Below are 27,411 nucleotides of genomic sequence, written 5' to 3' on the forward strand. Positions count from 1 at the left end.
CCAGGGCAACATGGTGAGGCACTGTCACTACTAAAAATACAAAAAAAATAGTTGGGCATGGTGGTGTCTGCCTGTGATCCCAGCAACTCGGGGGTGTTGAGGTGGGAAATTCACTTGAGCCCAGGAGGAGGAGGTTGCAGTGAGCTGAGAAATTAAAATGTGTTCATCAAAAACGTCCCATAATAATTGATAAAACTGAATAAACAAAGTTTATTAATAAGAATGAAATTATGGGCCGGCCGAGGCGGGCGGATCATGAGGTCAGGAGATCGAGACCATCCTGGCTAACACGGTGAAACCCCGTCTCTACTAAAAATACAAAAAATTAGCCGGGCGAGGTGGCAGGCGCTTGTAGTCCCAGCTACGCGGGAGGCTGAGGCAGGAGAATGGCGTGAACCCCGGAGGGCGGAGCCTGCAGTGAGCCGAGATCGCGCCACTGCACTCCAGCCTGGGTGAAAGAGCGAGACTCCGTCTCAAAAAAAGAATGAAATTATGCATAATGAGCACATAGTACCAAAACCAGAAAAAACTCATGATTTATAGTAGTTGTGTGGATTTTTTTCGTCTCAAGTGAAAGGCTCTCAGTGGCTACATGATGCTCATAAGTGTGGAAGAGACTTGTAACTTATCTTTTCTTCTTGCCTCATTTTTCATCAAAGTTCTCCTGAGCAGAAACCTTTCAGCCAAAGCAAACTACTACAGAAGAGCCCACTATTGAAAGAATTTTCATATTATGTATGAAACAAATGTTCAGCAAATATTGTATAACTTAAGTAGCATTTTATGCAACATGGATAAAAATGAAATGAAAGAGCCTTACACTCCAAATTTGTCTGCTGTTCTACAAATGTGGGTTCTCATAATATTCAGTTTGTTTCAAGTAGAATATGAACATACCCAGAACTTTGATGACCTGAAATAGTTAATGCATTTGCTAAGATAAGGTCACTTTATGGTTTCTTATTTATTACTCTGCATCTTAAGTGTTTGAGCTCTGCTCATTTCCATATAGGACTTATAAGTAAAATGCAGATCTGAGACCTAGTACTCAAGAAACTTCATGGAGAGCTGGTACTTTTGATGTGCTGAGTTATGATAGAGTCTAAGAGACAATTAACATTAAAATAATAGCAATATAGATAGAAATCAGTAAGTACATAAATCTGATAGAGAGTTGTAGTGCCATCACTTATACTGTATGTTGTCTAAAACTGTTCTGGAGATACATTGAACCTATAATTCACCATTTTTTCTGTTGTGGAATATAGTTGTTACATGGTTACATAAATATCTGATGTTGGAAATGATTGTCTTCATTGTGTAATCTGACAAGCCATGTAATTTTTTTTTGGTCTCTTCATATGTCAATCCCAGATTTGTAATTATCTAGTTAATTACTCCTTTCTATTTCATTTATTTTCTTATAATCTATTCTTGTTTTTTCATTTGCTTTTATTTCTAATCTTCTAATCTCTGATTTTACAAGTAAAGATCTAGCAAGTAATTCTTTGTGTGAAGAAAACAAGCGAGGCAACTGGGTTTCTGTTGACAATAGTTAGAACCAAAAAGGCCTCAGAAGAAGCTGTTGTTGGTATCTAGTTTTCATAAGAATCATGTGTCTGTAGTAGTGCTAAGAAAAATTCTGTTTGAACAAAACTAAAGTGAATTTTGCCAGCTCTGATATGATTGAAAGATATAGCAACTGATAGGAAGACCCTAATTAAATCCATCCTGACAGTTGGAGTGTGCCACTACCAGTGAGTTTCGAAATAATCTTTGCTAATGATCTTAAATTTGATAAAATAAGTTTATCCTATGTTAGCAGAAGTGTATAATTTGTTGTAGGTGTTTACAACATGGACTCCATTTCAAAATTATTTTACATTTTCCATAGCATGAAGAGGAACCACCTCAGAATATGAAACCACAATCAGGAAACGATAAGCCATTATCAAAAACAGCTCTTAAAAATCAAAAGAAGCATGAAGCTAAGAAAGCTGCAAAGCAGGTATTTGGGGCATTAATCTCATAACAAAACAAATAGTCAGTTATGGCCGGGCGCAGTGGCTCACGCCTGTAATCCCAGCACTTTGGGAGGCTGAGGCAGATGGATCACTTGAGGTTAGGAGTTCAAGACCAGACTGGCCAACATGGTGAAACCCTGTCTCTACTAAAAATTCAAAAATTAGTTGGCCGTGGCTTATAATCTCAGCTACTCAGGAGGCTGAGGCAGGAGAATTACTTGAACCTGGGAGGTGGAGGTTGCAGTGAGCCATGATTGCGTCACTGCACTCTAGCCTTCCAGCCTGTGCGAGAGAGAGAGAGACTCCATCTCCAAAAAAAAAAGGCAGTTAAGTTAGCTTTAAGCCTTAAAGTTTAAAGAATTGTGGTCCTAAATACTTGACTGTGACCAGGTGTGGTGGCTCATGCCTGTAACCCAGCACTTTGGGAGGCCAACGTGAGAGAATTGCTTGAGCCCAGGAGTTCGAGACCAGCCTGGGCAACATAGACCCCTATCTCTACGAAAAATTTTTTGCTGGGCATGATGGCATGTACCCCGTAGTCCCAGCTACTTGGGAAGCTGAGATGGTAGGATCACTTGAGCTTGGGAGGTTGAGGCTGCAGTGAGCTGTGATTGTACCACTGCAGCCTGAGTGACAGAGCAAGACCATGACTTGGAAAAAAAAGAAAAAAAGCACAAAAAACCTTGGCTCTTACGTTATAAAATGTAGTTGGAGTTAGACTTAAATAGGCAGAGTATCTTTCTTTTGTTTGCCTATGAATTTCTAAGTAATCTTGTCTATATGATGGGTGACAAAAGAAACTGGACTTGACATCGTAACCTGAGACACTAATGGTGTTATGTAAGCACGTTACTTGCTGTAGACCCTTTTGGTGGCACTTGTGTGAAGTGATGTAGTTTGCTTTCCTTGAAGCATGTATTTACTAAGAGAAGCTGGAAATTACATGACTAGAAAGCCATTTGGGCACTCAGTATTATAGTACTATATGAAATTATTTAACTGGGAATTGAAATACCAGAAGTACCCAAATAATGGGATATTTCCAGAATAGTTTCTTATTTGATTATGTAGTTGAAAAGCCACACCAGTGTAAATAATTGACAAATTGTGATATTGTGTAGCTCATGGTGATAATGTGATTGGCTGGGCTGGGGATGTCTGGTTAGTGAAGTTATGGTGATCACATCTTTGCAATTCAGGTAGAGTACATGTCTCAATCCATTCAGGCTGCTACCTTATACTAGGTAATTTATAAACAAATTTATTGCTCACAGTTCTAGAAGCTGGGGTGCTGGCAGATTTGGTATCTGGTGAGAACCCGTTCATCATAGATGGCACCTTCTTTCTGTGTGTCCTCCCATGGTGGAAGGGGCAGTGGAGCTCTCTTTAGTCTCTTTTATAAAGCTACTAATCTCATTCTTGAGGGTGGAATCCTCATGACTTAATCATTTTCCAAATGCCCCACCTTTTAATACTATTACATTGAGTATTACGTCCCAAACTATGAATTTGAGGGAAACACCAATATGTCAGACCGTAGCAGTGGGGTAGGATTTTTGGATTTTTTGTTTTTGTTTTTTTTGAGACACTCTCTGTCTCACTGTGTTATCTAGGCTGGAGTGCAGAGGCATGATCACGGCTCACTGCAACCCCAAACCCTGAGCTCAAGTAATCCTGCCTCAGCTTCCCAAGTAACTAGGACTGTACATGTACACCACCATTCCCAACTAATTATTTTTGTAAAGATAGGTTATCACTATGTTTTTCAGGCTGGAAATGGGCGTAGGTTTTTTTGGTTTTGTTTTGGTTTGGTTTTTTTTTTGAGACCGAGTTTTGCCATGTTGCCCAGGCTAGTCTCAAACTCCTGAGCTCAAGCAGTCCTTCCACCTCAGGCTCCCAAAGTGCTTGGATTACAGGCGTGAGCCACTGTGCCCATCCTAGAAAGGGCAGATTTTTAACAGCTGGTTGCTATATCACCAGTACAGTCCTGCTGATAATTCTTGAATTTTGACAGGTCTAGGCTGGTTATGTGTTTTGGGAGGCAGTTACTATTTTAAGGTGTAGAATTGTATTATGCAACCATATTCTGCTAAAATCTGGACTTTTAGAAAAACCATTTTGCTCATTTGTAGTTAATATGTTTCATCCCCAGAAGTATCTTTTAATTGGTCAGCTTTAGGTTATTCCAAGTAAAAATGATCTATTCCATGCATTTGATATTAGCTTTGTATAAAAGCAAGTCTTGTCCCTTCATCAGTACAAGTAGGAACCTCTACTGGCCCTGGATATTACAACTCAGTAGTATCCTTACAACTTGATAACTAAGATGCCCTTTGAGTTTTAGGGCCTCTCTGAAACCCACTCAACTTAGAATTCTATTTTTATAAGCAAAGTTTCTTCCACTTTATCAAAAGATATTTTTAATATGACCATTGGTGATACTGGATTAAGATTCCTTATACTTATTATATAAATAATTACTTACATAATTACATGATTATAATTATTAATAATTATAACCATTAATTAATATACTAAATTATAATTGCATTAATTATAAAAATACAAATTCTATTAGTTTATACATTTTATAATACAAATTATTTGATAATTATTTCACATTTAATTAATATAATGAAATTATTATTGTAAATAATGGTTATTTATAATTCTCAGTTATAAATGTGTAACTCTTTATAGCTCATGGTAATTGTGTGATCAGCTGGACTGATCAGTTATAAATTTACACCTCTCAGTTATATGTTTATACCTGTCAGGTTTTTTTTAAAAGAGCCAATACAGTCATCAAGCACCTACACACGTTTTTTACTAAAGATGATACCAAAGGTGATACCAGTAATCTCTCATTGTGGAGTTGCTTTTTGAGTTGTTTTTCCAGTAATAGCAAAGGTTTTCAACTTGCAAGATAAACTATTCAGTATGTATTTTGGGGATGACTGGCTGAAGTTGGTAAAAGTTATGGCTGTGTGATGGAACAAAGCTAAATGGCCCTTGACAGAATCTCACTTTATCCAGGCCTTCTTAGTCCTGACTCTGAAGTAAATAGTCAAAGATAGAGCAGTCAGATGTATATAATCTAACTAGTATTTTTATAAACTGGTGATAATTTTATAAGTTTGTTGACTTTACCAAAAAAGAGTTGAAACATAAGAATTTAATCTTACCATATATACGTCCTTTCTAGAGAATGGCTAGAATTTAAGTATAATAATGCAGACATTTCAACTTGTTCTTGGTTAGTTTGTGGGGAAAAATAAATTTTATATAGCACTTAATGGTTTTTCACATGTATAACATTAACCTTTCTTCCTAGAGAGTTATATTCTTAGCTCATTATAAACAACTAAAATTTTATATTTTTAAAATCTGATATCAAAAGTGAATTTTGATAGGCAGAATATCCCCTCTTCTTTTATTTACTCTTCTAATTTAATTTTATATTGTGAAAAATATAAACTGCCTATTACCAGAACTTATAGGCTCCTTAAGAGGAGAAACAATATTTTCTTTTGAATTCTCAAAGTGCCTGGTAATTTGTTTTCATGTAGAAGGTAAAGAATTGTTTATTAAAGAGTACCAAAAAGTGAAACCAACATGACTTTAAAAAGAAAAATTGGCTGGGCGCAGTGGCTCACGCCTGTAATCCCAGCATTTTGGAAGGCTGAGGTGGGCGGATCACCTGAGGTCTGGAGTTCGATATCAGCCTGGCTAACATGGTGAAACCCCATCTCTACTAAAAATACAAAATCAGTTGGGTGTGGTGGCAGGTGCCTGTAATCCCATCTACTTGGGAGGCTGAGGCAGGAAAATCACTTGAACCCGGGAGGCGGAGGTTGCAATGAGCTGGAATCATGCCACTGCACTCCAGCCTAGACTCTGTCTCCAAAAAAAAGAGAGAAAAATTGACTTCAATTCTGTATTTTCTAAAAACTCTTAAGCAGACTTTTAGAGTTGAAGATCTAGAAGTGATACCCTATTCTGTGTTCCCTGAGGATGCTTTAAAAGTTCAGAGTATCCTACCCAGAACTCTGAGTAAAAGGTTATGGAGACCTGGAGCATTATATATATATTCCACTGGAAATTCTATAAGAAGTAGAAACCCTACCTTGGAGCCAATAAATACTTATATAACTTTTTTCCCCTCTTACCAAAATAGATATCTTGTCATAATTATAAAGGAAGAGTCATTCCTTTACTTTTTAATTTATTTAGCCCGTGCAACGAAGCAAGTATTATGCTAGGGGCTCAGTTCTAATGGGGAATGGTAGAATATGGTGTTACCATAGGGAAAAATACTGGGCATTATGAGAGCCTGGGAAAGGTGCTACTATCCAGTCTTAAGGTGGGGAGATTTTCCAGAAGACTTAAAGGATAAGTAGGGTTCAGCCAGGTGACTTGTGGGGGAAGGTGTTATAGGCACAAGGAACAATATATAGTAGTCTCCCTTTATCCTGGAGGGGCAGAGCTGTGCCTGAAACCACAGATAGTACTGAACCCTATAGAGACTGTGATACACAGTAAGAGATTAACAGTAACTCATAAGAAAATAGAGCAATTATAATATACTGTAATAAAAGATATGTGAATATGGTCTCTCAAAATATCTAATTGTGTTGTATTCACCCTTTTTGCGACAATGTGAGATGGTACAATGCCTGTGTGGTAAGATGAATGACCATGGCTATAACTTGCAGTTCGAGGTGCAACTGCAAAACTAGCACTAATCTCTTTTTTCTTCTTCCCAAGTTCATGGATAGGTTTATTCTTACTGTAAATCATAGCAAATCAGCATACAATATTTTTTATTCCTTATTAAGAACTTTCACCTTTTCACTTAAAGGGAGCACTTTACAGCTTCTCTTTGGCATATCCGAACTGCCAGCATCACTACTCTGCACTTTGGGACCATTATTAAGTAAAATAAGAGTTACTTAAACACAAGTACTGTTGATACCGTGACAGTCGATCTGATAACCAAGACAGCTACTAGTGAAAAATAGGTGGGGAGCGAATACACTGTGGATACACTGGATAAAAGAATGATTCTTGTTCTAGGCAGGATGCTGAGAGATTTCATCACACAGCTTAAAACTTATGAATTGTTTATTTCTGGGATTTTCCATGTAATATTTTTGGGCTGCAGTTGACCCTTGGTTACTGAAACCATGGTTAAGGGAGACTGCTGTACACAAAGGCCAGGGGCAAGAGTATACAGCACCTTAGCAGAAATAAAAGTGATTCAGAATCAGTGAGGAGGGACAAGAAAAGTTATCAGAGGTCTGATCATATTGGAAGCATTATAGCATCCCTTTAAGGGGAAAAAAGTTTTGTGGTACTTTGTTGCAAAGCTGAATTGATCTGATTATAAGTTAATATCTGTAGGATTCTTATTCTTGTAGCATAATTCATTACAGGTACTTGATCATACATATTCTTTATAGTTTTGGAGAGAGCCTTGTAAGAGTGAAACTTTAAACACTTTAAATAGAAAAGCCCTCTCATATGTTGAAACCGTCTATCTACTGTCACATCTCAGAATATGCAAAAGTTTGGAATGCTTGTTGGCTGTTACAGAAACCTCCTAGTTTACTCTGATAAGGTCATTTTATTTCTAATATGGGAGTATGTAGCATACTTCATGAGACCTTTAATTCAGATTCTTTATATAAAATGTAGATAAAATCACATATTTAGTTTCTGTATTCCATATGCCAAAGCTGTGTTGATTTAAATACTGTAATGTTTTTGGTTTTTAAAATTGAATTTAAAAAAAATATTTCCTGCAGGAAGCAAGAAGTGACAAGAGTCCAGATTTGGCACCTACTCCTGCCCCACAGAGCACACCACGAAACACTGTCTCTCAGTCAATTTCTGGGGACCCTGAGATAGACAAAAAAATCAAGAACCTAAAGAAGGTGAGAGACTTAAATGAAAAACAGACGTGCATATTGAAAGGTGTACATGAAAATTATATAAGTAAGGGAGTACTTAGATGCCTAAAGACAGGTATCTAAGAAGTTGGTATCAGCAGTTCTCATTGTTGTTTTCTTACTATGAAGCACTGTTCACTTAGGAATGGTATTGATTTTAGTTATATTCACAAATGTCTGAAGACTCTTAGTACTTTGATTTTTGGAGTAATAAAATTTAGCATGCATCAGCATAGAAATATACTGAACACTTTTTTTTTTTTTTTTTTTTTGAGACGGAGTCTCGCCCTGTCACCCAGGCCGGGGTGCAGTGGCACAACCTCCGCTCACTGCAACCTCTGCCTCCCAGGTTCAAGCGATTCTCCTGCCTCAGCCTCCCGAGTAGCTGGGACTACAGGTGTGCACCACCACGCCTGGCTAATTTTTATATTTTTAATAGAGACGGAGTTTCATCATGTTGGCCAGACTGGTCTCAAACTCCTGACCTCAGTTAATCCACCCGCCTCGACCTCCCAAAGTGCTGGGATTCGTGAGCTTCCTTGCCTGGCCACTGAACACTTTTTTATTTTATTTTATTTTATTTTGAGACAGAGTCTTGCTCTGTCACCCAGGTTGGAATGCAGTGGCGCGATCTCGGCTCACTGCAAGCTCCACCTCCCCGGTTCACACCATTCTCCTGCCTCAGCCTCCCGAGTAGCTGGGGCTACAGGCGCCCGCCACCACACCTGGGTAATTTTTTTATTTTTTGTAGAGACGGGGTTTCACCGTGTTAGTCAGGATGGTTTCGATCTGACCTCATGATCTGCCTGCCTCGGCCTCCCAAAGTGCCGGGATTACAGGCGTGAGCCACTGTGCCCGGCCACTCAACACTTTTATACTCAGTGTTTCATTAGATACCTTGTGATAAGTAGGGGCAGATACTTATCCTAGTTTTGAAGATGAAGAGACAGAGACAAAAAAGAAGTGTATTGACTTGTGATATTGCAGCCAGTGTGCTGGGGTGGCCCTGGAGATTAAAAAAAGGTCTCTAGAGCCCTTCACAGCTGCATTATGAGGTTTCTCTTTCATTCACTTTTTATCAGGCAGGACTTTGGACCAACAATCTTTCAGAATGCTCTCATTGAGATTTCTCTCAAAGCCAGAAACATCACCCAGGTCCAATGGGGCATTGAAATGTGCCATTACTGATACATTTATATATACACATACATACATGATAACATTAATTAAAAGCCTGAGAAAAATATTTTGCCAAATCTCATGTTTTTAACATTTACAATTTTGCATTTAACTTTAAAAAACAGTTTACCCCAGCATTTTAACAGACCATTTTTGATACAAGTGTAAGATAATTAATCTCCTTACTTGAGTTTCACATTCTTAATAAGGAAGTGACTTTGAAGTGCATTTGAAGTGACTTTTCTTCCTTGCTCTTGACTCATATTTGATGTTTGCAGAAACTGAAAGCAATCGAACAACTGAAAGAACAAGCAGCAACTGGAAAACAGCTAGAAAAAAATCAGGTACTTTCTGCATTTTTCATTTAGGCTTGTGGTGACCACCAGCCTTCCCCCTTTTATTATAAACAAGTATTTAGTCAGGTAAAAGAGCACATGGAGTTTAAAAACTTATTTTGAAAACCATATGCCATATTCTTTTTAATGTTTTTACTTTTAAATAGCTTTACCCTTAAATAGAAGAGATATGGTATTGATCATGTGAATGAAAAAGTCAATATTCCTAAGAGGCATACTATGCTATACTGCTGAAAATAATAGCAATTTGTTATATTAGACAAATATAAGATTCTCTCAAGGCCAAGGTGGGTGGATCACCTGAGGTCAGGAGTTTGAGACCAGCCTGACCAACATGGTGAAACCCCATCTCTACTAAAAATATAAAAGTATCCGGGTGTGGTGGCACGTACCTATAATCCCAGCTACTTGGGAGACTTAGGTAGGAGAATTGTTTGAACCCGGCAGGCAGAGGTTGCAGTGAGCCGAGATCGTGCCATTGCACTCCAGCCTGGGCAACAAGAGCAAAACCGTCTCACCAAAAAAAAAATATATTTTGGAGCTCCTTTATATGAGTCTCTCTCTCTTTCTCTCTCTCTCTCTCTCTCTCTCTCTCTCTATCTCTCTATCTCTCGGGGCATGTGTGTGTGTTAGTTTCTCTGGAAAACCCTGACTAATACAGATTAGGTAATACATAACGCCTAATACATAACTAATATATGGGCAGGAAGTTAATAGACTGTGCCACATTAAAACTCCTAAATATTCCTAAGAGGCATACTATGCTATTACTGCTGAAAATAATAGCAATTTGTTATATTAGACAAATTTAAGATTCTCCCAAGTACCTGTTTGCCTTTTCCCTCCTCCTCTCAACATTTTTAAGCCCAAATATAGAACTGAAAATTTTGGGGGCCCAAAGGGATGCAATAAGACAGTGTCTGTTCTTTTCACCCTCAATTCATACCAGATAACAAATTAGAATTTGTTTCTAACCTGTATTTTAAAATCTGTTTACTAGTGAACATAATAAATTGTCAGAAATATCATTTTTTTCTGTATTTTGGTTACATATCCAGTAATTATTTCATAATAACTTCATTGTTTCAAACTTTTCTAGTTGGAGAAAATTCAGAAAGAAACAGCCCTTCTCCAGGAGCTGGAAGATTTGGAATTGGGTATTTAAAGATTCACGGAAAGCAAGTTGATGACCAGAAATCAGTGCAAACACATCTTCTGTTAAACCCATTGGTATACACAGAATATTCCTGTGCCCACACTTAATGTCAATCTATAATTTTAACCATTTATCCAAGATTCTACATAAGTGTAAAATTATTTAATAATGTCTATTAAATTGATATTTATATCTTGCATTCTATATCATGTCAATATGTGGTACAGAAAAGAGATACGTGAATTTTTTAGCTAAGCTTGACAGATTGAAAGACAAGTGTCTTTTTTTTGTAGAGGGAGATATATACCATATAATTGAATAAAGACATTTTAAATTTAATCACTTTGTTTTTATTGTAAGTTCCTTAGTTCAGATATCCTTTATTAATTTGTAAAACTACTTAATTCTCACAAGACTCTATGAAGTAATTGTTATAATCTCTATTTTATAAATGAAAAAACTAAGGCCATAAAATTAAGAAATTTGGTCAGTGTCTCAAAGCTAGGAAATGGCCATCTAATCCCAGAACCTATGCTTTAGGTCACTATGATATACTACTCCTGTATCCTCAGGTAATGTATCATTTAGTAACACTAAGCACCCTGCTTAGTTTTCATGGATACTGCCAAATTGCCCTATCTCAAGCTTTATACTTGCACCATTTAAAGTTTTCCACACTGTTGTCAATATCAGAAGTGATAAGGCTTTGAAATGTTCGCCACTTTGATAAACAGGAAATGATAGTTCGTTACTGTTATCTACATGTATTTTTATTAGAAATGGGTTATGTACTTTTCCACGTTTGATAGTTGGTTGTATTTCCTTAGTGAATTGATTTTTCTTTTCCTTTGCCCATTTCTCTGTTTGGATGTTTGACTTTCTTCTTAATTTGTAAGAGTATCCTATGTAGTAACGAAATCCTTTTTTAAAAAATTTTAAAGAAAAAGTATACACAGGACTTTTTTTTGATTCAAAAAATACAAAGGCATGCAATGAAAATTAAGCCTGTTCCACTACCACATTTTCCAGTTTTTTGTGTGTCCTTCTAATGATAGATAGCATATGAGTATTCAAGTATACATATACATACACTTAAAAAAAAAAGATGGCATATACTCACTGTTCTGTTTGGGGTTTTTTGGTGGTGGTGATTGTTTGTTTTTAGAGACAGGGTCTCACTCTGCCTCCCAGGTTGGAGTGCACCTGGAACTCCTGGACTCAAGTGATCCTTCACCTCATCCTCCCAAGTATCTGACACTACAGGCTTGCATCACTATGCCCAGCTTATATTCACCATAGTGGTTCTGTACTCCCTTAAAATATTTTGGAGGCCAGGCATGCTGGCTCACACCTGTAATCCCAGCACCTTGGGAGGCCAAGGTGGGTGGATCACCTGAGGTCAGGAGTTTGAGACCAGCCTGACCAACACGGTGAAACCCCCATCTCTACTAAAAATACAAAAGTATCCAGGTGTGGTGGGACATACCTGTAATCCCAGCTACTTGGGAGGCTGAGGTAGGAGAATTGTTTGAACCCGGCAGGCAGAGGTTGCAGTGAGCCGAGATCGCGCCATTGCACTCCAGCCTGGGCAACAAGAGCGAAACCGTCTCACCAAAAAAAAAAAAAAATAGTATTTTGGAGTTCCTTCTGTATGAGTCTCTCTCTCTCTCTCTCTCTCTCTCTCTCTCTCTCTCTCTATCTCTCAGGGAATGTGTGTGTGTGTGTTTCTCTGGAAAACCCTGACTAATACAGATTAGGTAATACATAATGCCTAATACATAACTAATATATGGACAGGAAGTTAATAGACTGTGCCACCTTAAAACTCATATGTTGAAGCCCTAACCTCCAAGGTGATGGTATTGGGAGATGGGCCTTTTGGAAGGTAAGTGTGTTTAAATGAGGTGAAGAGGTTGGGGCCTTCATGATGGGATTAGTGTCCTTACAAGAAAAGACACCAGAGAGCTTGTTCTGTCTCTTTGGGCCATGTGAAGATATGGTGAGAAAGCAGCTGGCTGTAAGCCAGAGAGTCCTCACCAGAACCTAACCATGCTGGTGATATCCTCATCTCAGACTTCTAACCTCCAGAACTGTGAGAAAATTAACTTCCTTTGTTTAAACCACCTAATCTGGTATTTTGTTATGGCAGCCTGAGCAGACCAATATAGATTGTATAAATTTCAGTTTGCTTAACAGTAAAGGACAACTAATGAATCAAGGAAGACTTTATGGGAAAAACTAAGATTTAACATGCTCTAAATAGAAAAATCGTTTGGTTTTTTTTTAAGGCTTAACGTGTTCATCATGGTTGGCAGCTAAGTAGAGGAAGAGCCAAGTCCAGAATCTAACATTTGGACTTTAAACAGTGGTGTTTTGCCCTCATTTAAACAGTGGTGTTTTGCCATGTTGCCCAGACTGGTCTCAAACTCCTCAGCTCAATCTGCCCACCTCGGCCTCCCAAAATGCTGGGATTACAGTCATGAGCCACTGCAGCCGGCCTACATTTTAAAATGGTTGGAAAATCAAAAGATTATTTGATGACATGTGAAAATGGTATAAAACTATGTGAAATCTGCCGGGCGCGGTGGCTCACGCTTGTAATCCCAGCACTTTGGGAGGCCGAGGCGGGCGGATCACGAGGTCAGGAGATCGAGACCACGGTGAAACCCCGTCTCTACTAAAAATACAAAAAAATTAGCCGGGCATGGTGGCGGGCGCCTGTAGTCCCAGCCACACGGAGAGGCTGAGGCAGGAGAATGGCGTGAACCCGGGAGGCGGAGCTTGCAGTGAGCCGAGATTGCGCCACTGCACTCCAGCCTGGGCGACAGAGCAAGACTCCGTCTCAAAAAAAAAAAAAAAAAAAAAAAAACTATGTGAAATCTATTGTCCATAAGTAAAGTTTTCGTTGAACACAGCCATGCTCACTCATTAATTTATTTTCCATGGCTGCTTTCATGCTGCAACTGCAGAGTTGAATATTTCCAACAGGTCATGTTTTTGCAATGCCTGAAACATTTACTCTATGGCATTTTACAGAAAAATATTGCTAATTCCTTTGTATTCTGTAGAAGAATACAAAATAACATGTAAATAACCATATAATTATGTTGCTTCTTGTATTCTCCACTATATAAACTCCTAGAAGTGGAATTCTTGAGTCATGTCACATTAGAAAATTTAGGCCAGGCACTAATTTAGGCTCATGCCTGTAATCCCAGCACTTTATAAGACTCAGGCTGGAGGATCACTTGAGCCCAGAAGATTGAGGCTGCAGTGAGCCATGATCATGCCACTGCACTCCAGCCTGGGTGACAGAGAAAGACCCTGCCTCCAAAACAACAACAAAATGTAAATACTTTTTGTTATTACTATTATCATCATCATCTTTATTTTACTTGCTGATTTTCTCCTTCACTATGTTTGGGGTTTTTTTACTCAATTTATTTTCACATTTGGTACTGTTATTACTCTGAGACTGTTGTTTTTATTTAGTGGAAACATAATCAAGTTACTTAAGTGAATCAGATGTGACTCCGCAATTGGCATTTTAACATCTAATTTTGAGACAAAGTCTTGCTCTGTTACCCAGGCTGGAGTGCAGTGGCTCGATCTCAGCTCACTGCAACCTCTGCCTCCTGGGCTCAAGCAATTCTCGCGCCTAAGCCTCTGAGTAGCTGAGATAATGGGCGTGCACCACCACGCCTGGCTGATTTTTGTATTTTTAGTAGTAGAGACGGGATTTCGCCATGTTGGCCAGGCTGGTCTCCAACTTCTGGCCTCAAGTGATCCGCCTATCTCGGCCTCCCAAGCTTTGGGATTACAGGCATGAGCCACTGCTCCTGGCCTTAAACTTTGTTTAAAAAAAGAAATAAAGCAATGGGCCAGATTGGTTTTGACACAGATTGAACAATTTAAACATTTATTGCTCAAAAGATTAATGAAGATCATGGGCCACGAATCTGCTTCAGACAAACTGTTAAACTAGTTTTTAAAAACTAAATTGAACATTTTCTAAATTATACCCCTTGCCAAGTAAAAAATAAAACACATACATTCCAAAATAAATTTAATATCAGAAATTCTGTGATGTTTGTGTTGCAATCCAAAGAGGTGAAAAGGTAAGATGTTGAGTTTTCCAAAAGTAAATTATAAGGTGAGCATTTTATCCTTGGCTCTTCAGCTCTCTATGGAAAGACACAATCCATTAATAGTCATAGACCTGCTGACTGTCTGTAACCCCTGCATCAGATCAGTGGTAATGTAGAGTCGATGAGGTTAAGTGGCAGGCATGGACACGGCGGCAGTTGTAAAGAGCTGCTTACACCAAAGGCTTGCCCTGAATGCAGGGCTGATTGCCTGCTCACAGTTCGTCTTGTGACTGGCAAGTGTCCTGTTAGTGTGGTTGTAGGATGACAGGGGCCTCACAATTTCCAAAAAAATTATTTTGTAGGGGAGGAGCATTCTTCTACTCTTCAGGACTCTGAGGAGGTCTACATCATCTGAACCTCAGTACTGTCTTTGGAAAGCAGTTTGCAGGACTGCGACCAGAGGAAATGCTTCAACTATTTGTTCTCTGCACCTGGGGGACGAAAGTCTTTGCCCTGAAGTGTGGTAGCCAGTGATCTAATCAGCTACAGTTATGTGCCACATAAAGACGTTTTTGTCACTGACAAACTGCAAATATGATAGTGGTCCCATAAGCTTATAATGGAGCCGAAAAATTCCTATCTCCCAGTGGCATGATAGCCTTCTAATGCCCTAGCACAACATATTACTCACTTGTTTGTAGTGATGCTGTTTGTAAACAAACCTGTGCTGCCAGTCCTATAAAAATCTAGCACATACAATTATGTACAGTACATAATACTGGATAATTATAAATGACTGTTACTGGTTTATGTATTTACTATACTAGTTATTTTAGAGTGTACCCCTACTTTAGAAAGTTAACTGTAAAACAGCCTCAGGCATGCCCTTCAGGAGGAGTTCCAGAAAGCACTGTTACTGTAGGATATGACAACTCCATGTGTGTTATTGCCCCTGAACACCTTCCAGTGAGACAAGATGTGGAAGTGAAGACAGTGACATTGATGATCCTGATCAATAGCCCCTGCATGGCTGGGGCTAATGTATGGGTTTGTGTCTTTAAAAGTTAAAAAAAAAAAAAAAAAATAGAGGAAAGCTTTTAGAGCAAGGATATAAAGAAAAAAATATTTTTGTACAGCTGTACAATGTGTGTGAATGTGTTTTTTGGTTTTTGTTTTGAAACGGTCTCATTCTGTCACCCAGACTGGAGTGCAGTGGCACAATCTTGGCTCACTGCAACCTCTGCCTCCCAAGCTCAAGTGATCCTCCCAGCTCAGGCTCCCAACTACCTGGGACTACAGGCATGCCCACTGCACTCAGCTCATTTTTTTACTTTTGGTAGAGACGAGATCTCACTATGTTGCTCAGGCTGGTCTTGAACTCCTGGGCTCAAGGGATCATCCCACCTCAGCCTCCCAAAATGTTGGGATTATAGGCTTGTTCTGGCCAATGTGTGTTTTAAGCTAAGTGTTACTGTGAGTCAAAAAGTTATATAAAATTGCCGGGCGCGGTGGCTCACGCTTGTAATCCCAGCACTTTGGGAGGCCGAGGCGGGCGGATCACGAGGTCCGGAGATCGAGACCACGGTGAAACCCCGTCTCTACTAAAAATACAAAAAATTAGCCGGGCGCGGTGGCGGGCGCCTGTAGTCCCAGCTACTCGGAGAGGCTGAGGCAGGAGAATGGCGTGAACCCGGGAGGCGGAGCTTGCAGTGAGCCGAGATTGCGCCACTGCACTCTAGCCTGGGCGACAGAGCGAGACTCTGTCTCAAAAAAAAAAAAAAAAAAAAAAAAAAAAAAAAAAAAAAAAGTTATATAAAATTAAAAGTTTATAAATTTAAAAAGTTACAGTAAGCTAAGGTTAATTGATTATTTTTAAAAAATTATTTTTAGCATAGCCTAAGTGTACAGTGTTTATAAAGTCCATAGTAGTGTACACTAATGTCCCTGGCCTTCATGTTCACTCACCACTCACTCATTGACTTGCCCAGAACAACTTCTAGTCCCACAAATTCCATTCAAGTTAAGTACCCTATATGGGTGTACCATTTTTTATCTTTTATGTCATATTTTTACTGTACCTTTTCTACATTTACATATGTTTAGATAGACAAATACCATTGCTCAGAGTATCAATACAGTAACATATTGTACAGGTTTGTGGCTTAGGAGCAATAGGCTATACCATCTAAGTTTATGTAAGTACACTGTATGTTCACACAGTGAGGAAATCGCCTAGTGACACATTTCTCAGAACCTATCCCTGTTAAGTGACACATGGCTGTTCTTGAGCTACTGCTTCATAGGCCACTCCCTCCCTCTATAATGCTCCTCTTTGTTCTTGGAATCTCTTGAGTACTTCGCATCTCCAAACTTCATTTCACCGCTGGTATGTTGTGGAAATTATAGGTAAACCAATTAGTATGAATCCATCTACTTTCTGTTTTCTAGAGTTTTTAATACAGTTTCTGAACCACTGGTCCTTCTTTCCTGGAGGTATTGCAGTTTCTGGACCACTGGTCCTTCTTTCTTTTCAGTGTTGCCACAAAATTATTGCTTGTACCACTTTCCTGTCATGTCACTCAGATCCTAAGAAGAGGTAGGCAGATGCATGTGCTTAGTCTGTTGTCTTAAATTGGAAGTCAGACAAGCACACTTCTAAAGGTTTTTTGTATTTTATAATATATGTATACATTTTGAGACAGGGTCTTGCCTTATTGCCTAGGCTGGAGTGCAGTGACATGATCACAGCTCACTGCTCAAGTGATCCCCCAGCTCACTGCCTCCCCAGTAGCTGGGAACTACAGGCATGCACCACCATGCCCAGCTAATTTTTGTGTTTTTTGTTGAGACAGGATTTCGCCATCTTGCCCAAGCTGGTGTCAAACTCCTGGGCTCAAGCAATCCACCGATCTCAGCCTCCTGAAGTGCTAGGAGTACAGGCATGAGTCACTACATCCCACATATATGTATATATACACATATATATATGTGTATATATATATGTATATATGTATGTGTATATATGTATATATATATATTAAAAACATGAATGTAAAAATTAAAAGCATTTTACTTGGTTCACCTAAACCAATTCCTCATATCGACACTAGAGGGTTCTAAGGATCTGGAGTATGGGGAAATTAATGAGGAATTCAAAATTTTAGAACATACCTGGAAAATATGTTCACTCACTTAAAACTTGCCATTTTAGTAGCCTGGATTACTGCTATTTATTTATTTATTTAGAGACAGGGTCTTACTCTGTTGTCTAGTCTGTCTTTTCTCATTGTCAAACTTAACCCTCTTTAGCCTTTTGCCATCAGACTTATTCCCACCCTCCTGCTAAAGTTGTTCTGTAATAGTGGTCTCTTATTGGTGCAAATGAATCATGTTCCAACAGTTTGTTTAGAAGTCAACTATTTGCAGAGAGGACTGTGTTTTCCTATTGAAAGAATATTATAAATTGTCATTGGTGTTGAGGTAAGCCTCTGAAAACCTTAAATGCAAAAACTGGGTATAGGATCATCAAAAAAAAAAAAGTTTAAAATCACTTAAATTTTCAAGAGAATGAGAAGCCACAGAAAATATTTGCAAAAGATGTATCTGATAAAGAGGTATTATCCAAAATATACAAAGAAATCTCAAAACTCCACAGTAAGCAAACAACTTTGTAATTTTTTTTTTTTTTTTTTTTTTTTGAGACGGAGTCTTGCTCTGTCACCCAGGCTGGAGTGCAGTGGCGCAATCTCGGCTCACTGCAACCTCTGCCTCCCGGGTTCACGCCATTCTCCTGGCTCAGCCTCTCCGAGTAGCTGGGACTACAGGCGCCCACCACCACGCCCGGCTAATTTTTTGTATTTTTAGTAGAGACGGGGTTTCACCGTGGTCTCGATCTCCTGACCTCGTGATCCGCCCACCTCGGCCTCCCAAAGTGCTGGGATTACAAGCGTGAGCCACCGCGCCCGGCCTTACAACTTTGTATATTAAAGTTGAAAATTCATTTAAAAATATATAAAAGTTGTTTAATATATAAAGTTAAGTTTGATTAAAAAATGGGCCAAAGACCTTAACAGACATCTCATCAAAGATGATATACAGATGGAAAATAACCACATGAAAAGATGCTCTGCATCATACATCATCAGGGAAATGCAAATTAAAACGTTAGTCAAATACCTCTTTACACCTATTAGAATGGCCAAAACCAAACACACTGACAACATCAAATGCTAATGAGGATGGGGAGCAACAGGAACTCTCATTTATTGCTGGTGGAAATGCAAAATGGTACAGCCACTTTGGAAGACAGTTTGGCAGTTTCTTACTAAACTAAGTATAGTTTATTACTATACTTTTAACATACAATCCAGCAAGCATGTCACTCCTTGGAATTTACCTAATGGAGTGGAAAACTTAGGTCTACACAAAAACCTGCATACATCGATAGCAAACTTATTTATAATTGCCAAAACTTGGAAGCAACCAAGATGTCCTTCAATGAGTGAATAAACTGATACATCCAGACAATGGAATATATTTAGGACTAAAAAGAAATGCGCTAACAAGCCATGAAAAGACAGAAGAAACTTAAATACATATTACTAACTGAAAGAAGCCAATCTGAAAAGGCTTCATACTGTATGATTTCAACTACATAATATTCTCAAAAAGACAAAACTATGGAGACAATGAAAAGGTCAGTAGCTGCCAGGTATTAGTGGGAAGGATAAATATTTAGGACTGGGAAAATATTCTGTATGATGCTGTAACGATGGATACATGTTATTAAACATGTTTCCAAATCCACAGACTATACAACACCAAGAGTGAACCCTAATGTAACCTATGGACTTTGATTATGATGTGTCAAGGCCAGTTCATCCTTTACAACAAATGACACATTCCGGTGGGGGATGTTGATAGTAAGGGAGGCTATGCATGCAGGGGGTATGTGTGAAATGTGTACTTTCTGCTCAATTTTGCTGTGAACCTACAACTCCCAAAAAATTGTCTTTAAAAAATTATTTAATATTTAAAAATTAATGCCACAATAAGAAATAAGAAAATAGAATGAAAATTCTTGTTGAAAGTTTGAATACTTTTTTATTTTAGAAAAACCAGATTAAAATGAAGGAAAAAGTATGGGAAAATAATGTTTAGGAGATTCCCAAGGATGCTTTTTGTGCTTTAGATACTGATTCTTTAGGACAAACACATAAGCTTATCTTCTCTTTTCCCTGGTATAAATTTCACCATTCTCAAGCTTAACCATGATTGAGGTAATCCAGCGTTTACAAACAAAATGACGGAAGGGAAAGAAAGAAAACAGATTTTTCTAAGATCATTAAAAAAATTGGAAATGAGAGAAAGAGAGAAAGGCATTATGGAGAAAGAGATATACATAAGAGGGACAGAGAAAGAGAGAAGGAAAGGGGACAGTGAGGGAGAGATATTGCAATTAAGTCGGAGCCATCACCTAGGACACCACCTCAGTTTCTTGTTTGAGGATTTAATGGGAGAGCTGGGAATGAGTACTCTTGGAAGTGAGAGGAACGGGTAACCAGGAATGGGTAACCCAAGGATTTACCCCAGAAGTAGTTGCAAATCAGGCACTATACGATTGGAAATACATCCACAAACCTTTTAGGACTTAAATTCCTTTTTAAAGTAAAGTCAGCTGTATGTTTTTAGAGTCTCAGGCCTGGCAAAGCAGAGGTTTTTGCCTTTACACTATTGGGCAAAATTACTTCCAGGCACAGTTTTGTTTGACTATGTTCATTGAAGCTAAAGAGCAAATCCTAGAATTGTGATTTCACTGGAGAGAATCTTTGTGCCCACTCTGTTTTGTTTTTGCATCTTCTTCCCTCTTCCCAGCAGGGACATCTGGTCCCCATTTAGGGAAACTGAAGTCCCTAGCCTGTGGCACTTCTCCCACTCCCCTAGTTATATCTGAGACAATACATTCATACTTTTTTTTTTTGAAACAGGGTCTTAGTTTGTCATCTAGGCTAGAGTACAGTGACATGATCATGGCTCACTACAGCCTCAACCTCCTGAGTTCAAGCGATTCTCCCACCTCAGCCTCCTGAGTAGCTGGAACTACAAGTACATGCCACCATGCCTGGCTAAATTAAAAAAAAAAAAAGGCCGGGCGCGGTGGCTCACGCTTGTAATCCCAGCACTTTGGGAGGCCGAGGCGGATGGATCACGAGGTCAGGAGATCGAGACCACAGTGAAACCCCGTCTCTACTAAAAATACAAAAAAAAATTAGCCGGGCGTGGTGGCGGGCGCCTGTAGTCCCAGCTACTCGGAGAGGCTGAGGCAGGAGAATGGCGTGAACCCGGGAGGCGGAGCTTGCAGTGAGCCGAGATCGGGCCACTGCACTCCAGCCTGGGTGATAGAGCAAGACTCCGTCTCAAAAAAAAAAAAAAAAAAAAAAAAAAAAAAAAAAATTGTATGCCAGGTGTGGTGGCTCATGCCTGTAATCCCAGCATTTTGTGAGGCCGGGGGAGGTGGATCACTCGAGGCCAGCAGTTGGAGACCAGCTTGGCCAACATGGCAAAACTCCCTCTCTCCTACAAAACACAAAAAAACTAGCTGAGCATGGTGGTGCAAATCTGTAATCCCAGCTATTTGGGAGGCTGAGGTAGGAAAATCACTTCAACCTAGGAAACGGAGGTTGCAGTGAGCCGAGATCATGCCACTGCACTCCACCCTGGGCAACGAGCAAGACTGTCTCAAAAAATAACTTTGTTTTTTGTTGTTGTTGTTGTTGTTTTTTGTAGACACAGGGTCTCATCATGTTGCCCAGGCCGCTCTTAAACTCCTTGGCTCAAGTGATCCTCCTTTCTCTGGCTCCCAAAGTGCTGGTATTACAGGTGTGAGCCACCATGCCTGGCTTATAGTTTATTGATCGAAATAATACATTTAGATCACAAAGTTCAAGCAGACATTTGGATTTTAAACACTAGCAGTGAAAAACTTTTTCAAGGAATTTCAAATGGACAGTTTGGTAATATTAACGGTGGTAGAGACGCGATCAGCCTTGGGCATAGAAGTAGGACCGGCTTCATAATTTGCAGCGCCCAGTGCAAAATGAAAATGTGAAGTTCTTTATTCAAAATTATTAAGAATTTCAAAGCTGTGACAACAGAGCATTAAACCAACTACAGGGTCCTGTGTGACTGCCTAGGTCACATACCCATAAAGCCAACCCTGCATAGAAGCTACTGAAACTCCACCTCCCTCTGACCTATAAGAAGTTCTTTAGTTTGTTTCTGGACATCCCCCTGTTCCCTAGAAGAGGAAGAGGTAGTGGCCAGTCACACCAAGACTGCTGGCTCTGGATTGGGAGCCGCTAAGAACTGAGGAGATTTTTGTTTTCTACTTCTCTATTTTTTCTTTGTAAATTTTTATTTATTATTTTTAAAAATTCGTGGGTTTTGTTGTCGTTGTTGTTGTTGTTGTTGTTGTTTTTGAGACAGGGTCTTGTGCTGTCACCCAGGCTGGAGTGTAGTGGTGTGATCATGGCTCACTGCAGCTTCGAACTCCCTGACTCAAACGATCCTCCTGCCTCAACCTCCTCAGTAGCTGGGATTACGGGTGTGCACCACCATGCCTGACAAGTTTTTGTATTTTTTGTAGAGATAGGGTTTCATCATGTTGCCCAGGCTGGTCTTGAACTCCTGGACTCAAGTGATCCTCCCCTCCTCGGTATCCCAAAGTGCTGGGATTACAGGCATGAGCTACTGCGCCTGGCCTATTTGGTATTTTTTTTAAAGATGGGGTCTTGCTCTGTCACCCAGGCTTGAGTGCAGTGGTACAATCATGGCTCACTGTGGCCTCAACCACCTGGGCTCAAGCAATCCTCCCACTTCAGCCTCCCGAGTAGCTGGGACCACAGGTGCGTGCCACCATGCTCAGCTATCTCTTTTTTCTTATTACCAAAATAACATATATATGTTATTTATATATGTTATATATATAATATGTTATAACATATCCTGTTATAAATAACAGGAAATATATCCAAGCAAAACATTTTGATCCATATCTTCCTTTTTATATACTTTAAAAAATACATAAATAATAATGTGATAACACTTTACTGTTTCATAATCCAATTTTTTTTAACATTCTATGTTGAGCACTTTATTTTTCATTGAATTCTAAAACATTTATTTACTTTTTGAATAAGTATTACATGACAACAGCACAAAATTTTAAAATACAAAAGTTACTTATGCAATAAGAATAACTTCTCTCCCATCTTTGTTCCCTAGCCACTCTGTTCCCTGTTCTCCTCTCAGGAATCAACCACTTTTTGGTTCCTTGTATATTATTCTTTGTTTCTGAAACAGAGTCTCACTCTGTCGTCCAGGCTGGAGTGCAGTGGTGCAATCTCAGCTCACTGCAACCTCTGCCTCCCAGGTTCAAGGGATTCTCCTGCCTCAGCCTCCCAAGTAGCTGGGACTACAGGTGCCTGCCACCACGCCCAGCTAATTTTTGTATTTTCAGTAGAGACAGGGTTTCACCGTACTGGCCAGGCTGGTATTCTGCATGTAACTTATACACATATAAAAATTTATAAGTCATTTTTAATGGTTCTTAAAATGCCACTAAATTAATATACCATGATTTATTTAATGCAGTGTTGGACACTGAGATTGTTTCTGATTTACAAATTTATAAAATAACATTGTGATGAATATTTTTGTAATTAAAATCTTTAGCTATACATTATTATTTCTCTAGGTTAGATTTAGAAGTGGAATTCCTGGGTCAAGATTCATGTACATTTTAAGGCTTTGGGTTTATGTTGACAGATTGTAGTTCCAAAAAGCTGGACTTACTTATTTTCCCAAGTTAGTATAACAGAGTGCCCATTTTCCCACAAAATCACGAAAACTGATATAGTTTTTTTTCCTGGCCCACAATTATTACAACTTGATAAGTGAATATATTTTGTTTTCCTGATCATCTTCTTCCAAGGCCCTAGGCTCACCAGGTCCTCCCCCCCTGAACTCCTCCCACGCCCTCTGTTTCAGCGGTCCCATGACCCAAGTTCAGTGATTAGGTAGAAAGACTCATAAGATGGAATAGCAAGTAATATTCATGGTAAGGCTTATTATAGCAAAGGTTACAGAGCAAAAGCAGTGGGAAAAAGATATGCATCAAGGGAGTTCAGAGAGGCCAGGCACAGGCTTCCTAAGCATTTCCCATTGGGGACTACATAGGAGTTCCTTCGCTCTCTCGCTTTCTCTCTCTGGCAGTGAATTTGGGATATGTCTCTGCCCAGGGAAGCCCCTTTGAGTTTCAGGATCTGAGACCTTTATGGAGGGGCTGGTGACTTAGGCATATCCCACTATCCCTCCAGCACAATAACCAAAACTTAAAACCCCAAAAATAAAACCAGGTATATACATCATTAGTCTTTTTTATTTTGATTTTTAGTAAGTTGAAAACAGTATCATACATCATTCGTTTTTATGCTTGTGCAAAGCAACCTGATGATAGTTATGATTCTGTTTGTTCTTACATTTGAGCCCTGTGTTTTTTAGATAACTAGACTTCAAAAGTCCTTGTTTCAGAATTTTATCATAGGCCTCTTACTCTAGCCCCTTCCTCGTACAGAGGTCTGGCCCTTGCTTTTTAAGCTTGCTGGCCTAAACAACTTGCTGGCTATGGTTCTTACCTACATGTAATGGCCTCCCAGACATGGACAGTCTACTATCTGAACTTGCAAGTATTGCCTTGTCTATAATTCTGTTTAGGAGTTGGAGGTGGGAATGGCAGCAGTTATAAAACCTAAGCAAGGCTGGGCACAGTGGCTCACACCTATAATTTCAGCACATTGGGAGGCTGAGGTGGGTGGATCACTTGAGATCAGGAGTTCAAGACCACCCTGGGAAACATAGTGAAACCCAGTCTCTATTAAAAATATAAAAATTAGCTGGTCATGGTGGCACGTGCCTGTGGTCCCAGGTACTCGGGAGGCTGAGGCAGGAGAATTGCTTGAGCCCAGGAGGCAGAAGTTGCAGTGAGCTGAGATCATGCCACTGTACTCCAGCCTGGGCAACAGAGCGATACTCTGTCTCCAAAAACAAAAAAACAAAACCCTAAGCAAGACTCAAAGAAGGAAAGATAAAGATAATACAGGGCTCTAAGTTAGGGTTCTTGGTTTGCAAACAAAATATGTGGTAACTCATAGAGTCAAAGGAAAAGATGAAGAATGAGGCCCTGGAGAAGACAATACCCAGAGTAGTTTGGGGTCTAGAAGTTTCCTTAGGGTTCTTCTATTAGAATTAATCAGCTTCAATACCTTTTGGCTTTGGACACAGGCACACCTCTGGTGGGAATGTTTTGAGTACCTCAAGTAGTAGTCCCAAGACTGTGTGCAATGGGGTCTTCCTGGTCCCCTGAAGAGAAACTGAGGTACCATTACCAGAAGAAGGAATAGATGCTGAGAAAAACATGTATCCACTTTATTATTATTATTATTTTAATTATGAGGAAGCCACCACAAGATAATTGAGCTTGCTAATCAATTTTTGTATGGGGTATTTTATTTCTTACTTTTGATATTGAAATGGACACACTTGGCCTCCCAAAGTGCTGGGTTTACAGGAATGAGTCACCGCTCCCAGCCACTTTCACTATTTTCTGACTTGTTGAATTCCTTCTCGAGATGGTGTTAAGAGCCTGGACACCAACCAGGGTCAGGGTCCCACCAGCGTTTGGAGATCTTCCCTAGCTCACCAGTATCAATACTACCATGCCACCTTAGTGCCAGAGTTTTGCTTTTTGTTTATAATCATGTTGGTACCAATTTACCATCTGTTAATTGCAAGGGTTATGTTAAATGGCAATAATCTTTCTGTGTCTGTTCTTTTACTCATGTCTAATTTTTAAAATAAATTATGAAGATAAAACACCTTTTTTATAGTCTTGCCGGAAGAATTAAACTTAAAAGGGTCCAGTCCTCTAGCTGTAACTACTAATTTACAGAGAACACACAGGACAGAGATATATATTAAAGTACACCCTGGCAGGGCACAGTGGCTCATGCCTGTATTCCTAGAACTTTGGGAGGCCAAGGTGGGAGGATCACTTGAGACCAAGAATTTGGGAACAGCCTAAGCAACATAGTGGGACTCCATCTCTACTTAAAAAAAAAAAAAAAAAAAAAAAAAAAAAAAAGGCAGGCCATGGTGGTCCCAGCTACTTGGGTGGCTAAGGTGGGAGAATCGCTTGAGCCCAGGTGGTAGAGGTTGCAGTGAGCCAAGATGGTGCCACTGCACTCTAGCCTGGGCAACAGAGCAAGACCCTGTCTCAAAAAAAAAGAAAAAAGGACAGTATATGAGTTTGTAATCAGCAGCAAAACCCACAAACACATGGTTTCTTGGGCAAATAAGTTGCAAGGGAAAAAGAGACAAAGAGGTAGGACAGGTTGGGAGATATATAAATAAAATAAATTGCAAAAGAAAAAAAGATATTTAATTTTGTTTAAGCACAGACCAAAAAAAGGTCAGAGCTACCCACAAAACACCAAACATTCCTTTTCTTGGCCACGAAGAGGGACTGCTGCTGCTTTAACAATTAGACCTGAGGAAAGGAAAATAGCTGAGTAGCCTGAGCTATATCAGGTATGCAAATTTTTTTGTTTGTTTGTTTTAGAGACGGAGTCTCGCTCTGTCGCCCAGGCTGGAGTGCAGTGGCACAACCTCGGCTCACTGCAAGCTCCGCCTCCCGGGTTCAGGCCATTCTCCTGCCTCAGCCTCCCAATTAGCTGGGACTATAGGCGCCCACCACCACACCCGGCTAATTTTTTGTATTTTTAGTAGAGTTGGGGTTTCACCGTGTTAGCCTGGATGGTCTTCATCTCCTGGCCTCGTGATCTGCGCACCTCAGCCTCCCAAGTACTGGGATTACAGGTGTGAGCCACTGTGCCTGGCAATGTATGCAAAATTTATCAGGTCCAGGGAAACATGCCCCTCATGCCTGGGGGGCAATTGTTTAAAGACATTTTATGGCTAGCTGTATCACCCATTATCTTACTTTTTTTGAGACGAGGTCTCACTCTATCACTCAGGCTGGAGTGCAGTGGCGCCATCAGGGCTCACTGCAGCCTCGACCTTCCTGGCTCAGGTGATCCTCCCACCTCAGTCTCCTGAGTAACTGGGACTACGGGTGTGTGCCACCATGCCCAGCTAATTTTAAAATTTTTTGTAGAGGCAGGATTTCATCATGTTGCCCAGGCTGGTCTCCTAGGCAGACAGAGTGAGACTATGTCTCAAAAAGAAAAAAAAAAATCTAATTTTACTGGAAAGGGGTTCTGATACAGACCCCAAGAGACAATTTTTGGATCTCACTCAAGAAAGGACTGGGGGAAAGTCCATGGAGTAAAGTGAAAGCAAGTTTACTAAGAAAGTAAAGGAATAAAAGAATGGCTACTGCATATACAGAGCAGCCCTGAGGGCTGCTGGTTGGCTATTTTTATGGTTATTTCTTGATTATATGCCAAACAAGGGGTGAATTATTCATGAGTTTTCTGGGGAAAAGGGCAAGAATTCCCCAGAACAAAGAGTTCCTCTTTCTTTTCAACCATATAGGGTAGTTTCTAGATGTTGCCATGGCATTTGTAAACTTTCACTGCG

At 39.6% G+C, this 27,411-nt stretch overlaps 1 protein-coding gene across 8 annotated transcripts in view; it reads left to right on the forward strand.

Moving 5' to 3' along the window:
• Positions 1-11,005, forward strand: part of EIF2A (eukaryotic translation initiation factor 2A) — a 39,321-nt gene extending 28,316 nt beyond the window's left edge. For 6 of the 8 annotated variants that reach the window (XM_055247395.2, XM_055247397.2, XM_055247401.2 and 3 more), the window contains 4 exons: positions 1,895-2,008; positions 7,832-7,960; positions 9,433-9,498; positions 10,610-11,005. In XM_055247395.2, the coding sequence (XP_055103370.1) occupies positions 1,895-2,008; positions 7,832-7,960; positions 9,433-9,498; positions 10,610-10,675 (375 nt within the window). In that variant the 3' untranslated portion in view covers positions 10,676-11,005. The remainder of the gene's footprint in view (positions 1-1,894; positions 2,009-7,831; positions 7,961-9,432; positions 9,499-10,609) is intronic. The other 2 variants (XM_055247398.2, XM_063620232.1) reach the window with 1 other exon arrangement.
• The last annotated feature ends 16,406 nt before the right edge of the window (positions 11,006-27,411 follow it).

This window comes from Symphalangus syndactylus, chromosome 17 (genome assembly GCF_028878055.3).
Source record: "Symphalangus syndactylus isolate Jambi chromosome 17, NHGRI_mSymSyn1-v2.1_pri, whole genome shotgun sequence".
Taxonomy (NCBI): domain Eukaryota; kingdom Metazoa; phylum Chordata; class Mammalia; order Primates; family Hylobatidae; genus Symphalangus; species Symphalangus syndactylus.